Source organism: Octodon degus, unplaced genomic scaffold (assembly GCF_000260255.1).
Source record: "Octodon degus isolate 3935 unplaced genomic scaffold, OctDeg1.0 scaffold00372, whole genome shotgun sequence".
Taxonomy (NCBI): Eukaryota; Metazoa; Chordata; class Mammalia; order Rodentia; family Octodontidae; genus Octodon; species Octodon degus.
Genome location: NW_004524948.1, coordinates 701,591 through 703,106, shown reverse-complemented (window position 1 = coordinate 703,106; position 1,516 = coordinate 701,591). Strand labels below are relative to the sequence as shown.

Sequence of the window (1,516 nt, the reverse complement as noted above, 5' to 3'; positions counted from 1 at the left end):
AAAAAAAAAAAAGAATGTATGCAATGTGTTAATTATTGAAACTGTCCTACCAATTTGATTTGAAACTGTCTCATTGCTATTTGTTTATCAATAAATTTATGGAAAAAAAAAGAATTTTGTCCAGCTTCATAGCTTTCACCCTCTTGAGCATTTCTTCAGATCAGATACCGTCCCATATATAACTTGGAAATGTTTTAAGTCGTCGTTTTAGGTTTTAACAAAATAAGTACTTCACTTGTGTTTGTATTTACTGAAGTACTCTATTGACATTGCATTTATTTAAAATGGTGGAAACTCATTAAATGATAAAGGTTATACAAATGACCTAATCTCTCTGCCCCTGAGTTTATCTCTAAAATAAACTACTATATAGTAGGAGTTACTATAGGAATTTAAAAAGCGTATAAAGTACACTGAAACAGCTCTGGGCACATAGTGTTAGATAAACATTAGCTCTTATTATTGTTATACAATAAAATGGATGTACTCACTCTTTTGTTGAGACAAATAACAGGCCACAGGCTGCAACCCAGTGTGCAGCAGCAGCAGAGACATCCACACAGCAGCCATTTCACATTGACTGGGAGAGCCTTTTTCAAACATGCATTCACACGGCCAATGCTGGTCTTAAATTCTTCTGGGGCTACCTACAACAAAGGTACTATCTTTAACAGTTTGTGGAGAGCTTCCCACTATTTATTTCCAAACCTAAGGGAAACATCTTGTTAAAAATACTCTACATAGAATTTCAATATATTTCCTCCCCTCCCCACACATAAATATATATCACACTCTTGAAAAAAATGAAAAATAATATAATTTCATATTTTCATCTTAGCCAGATGTTCAAAAAGTCTTCTGAAATGACCAACAATAAAATGACAGCAACAGGTTAACAGGTAAGAGTACCCATTAAGCAGTTTTGTTACCAAATAGTCTCATTATTGAGCCAAAACTGTTCATAGTTTTCAGGTGCTCTGATTTAAGTTCAGTAAGAGTAGAAGCATGAAACAATACAAATTCAGAAGAAATGGAATGAAAATTAGATCTTGACAGTACTCCTGGATTACTTCATAAAAAGCAATTCATAAAATTTTCCTTCAAAGGAAATTTGCTACATAAATTTCAACACTTGCCATTGCTTACAGGGAAATGTTACACTAAAAAGATAATACCTAGCAAATATATTTACTGTACCTTGTTAACATTCTGTATAAAAAAGGCTTTTGAAAGTCGACATATACAAATTTAAAATTTACAAATTTAAGTTAAAATATGCAAATTTAGTATGTCTAGTCACTTGCTCCACTCCTGGAAGTGGCTCCTTCTGACTCGCTGTAAACAAAGAAAAAGTCAGTTCAAAGACATCATAACTAGATCTACACCCAAAATCTTGCTTCAAAGTTATATAATTCAGTGGCATACTAAAAAGAGTTTGCAAAAAAAATAAATAAATAAAAATAATTTAAAAAATAAAAAGAGGCCGGGGAGATGGCTCAGTGGAATAAGCGCTTCC

At 32.5% G+C, this 1,516-nt stretch overlaps 1 protein-coding gene across 1 annotated transcript in view; it reads right to left on the bottom strand.

Moving 5' to 3' along the window:
• The window catches only part of Chic1 (cysteine rich hydrophobic domain 1), a 91,761-nt gene that overhangs the window by 67,572 nt on the left and 22,673 nt on the right, over positions 1–1,516 (bottom strand). The window contains exon 3 of the mRNA XM_004648232.2: positions 492–647. Coding sequence (XP_004648289.1) covers positions 492–647 — 156 coding nt within the window. The remainder of the gene's footprint in view (positions 1–491; positions 648–1,516) is intronic.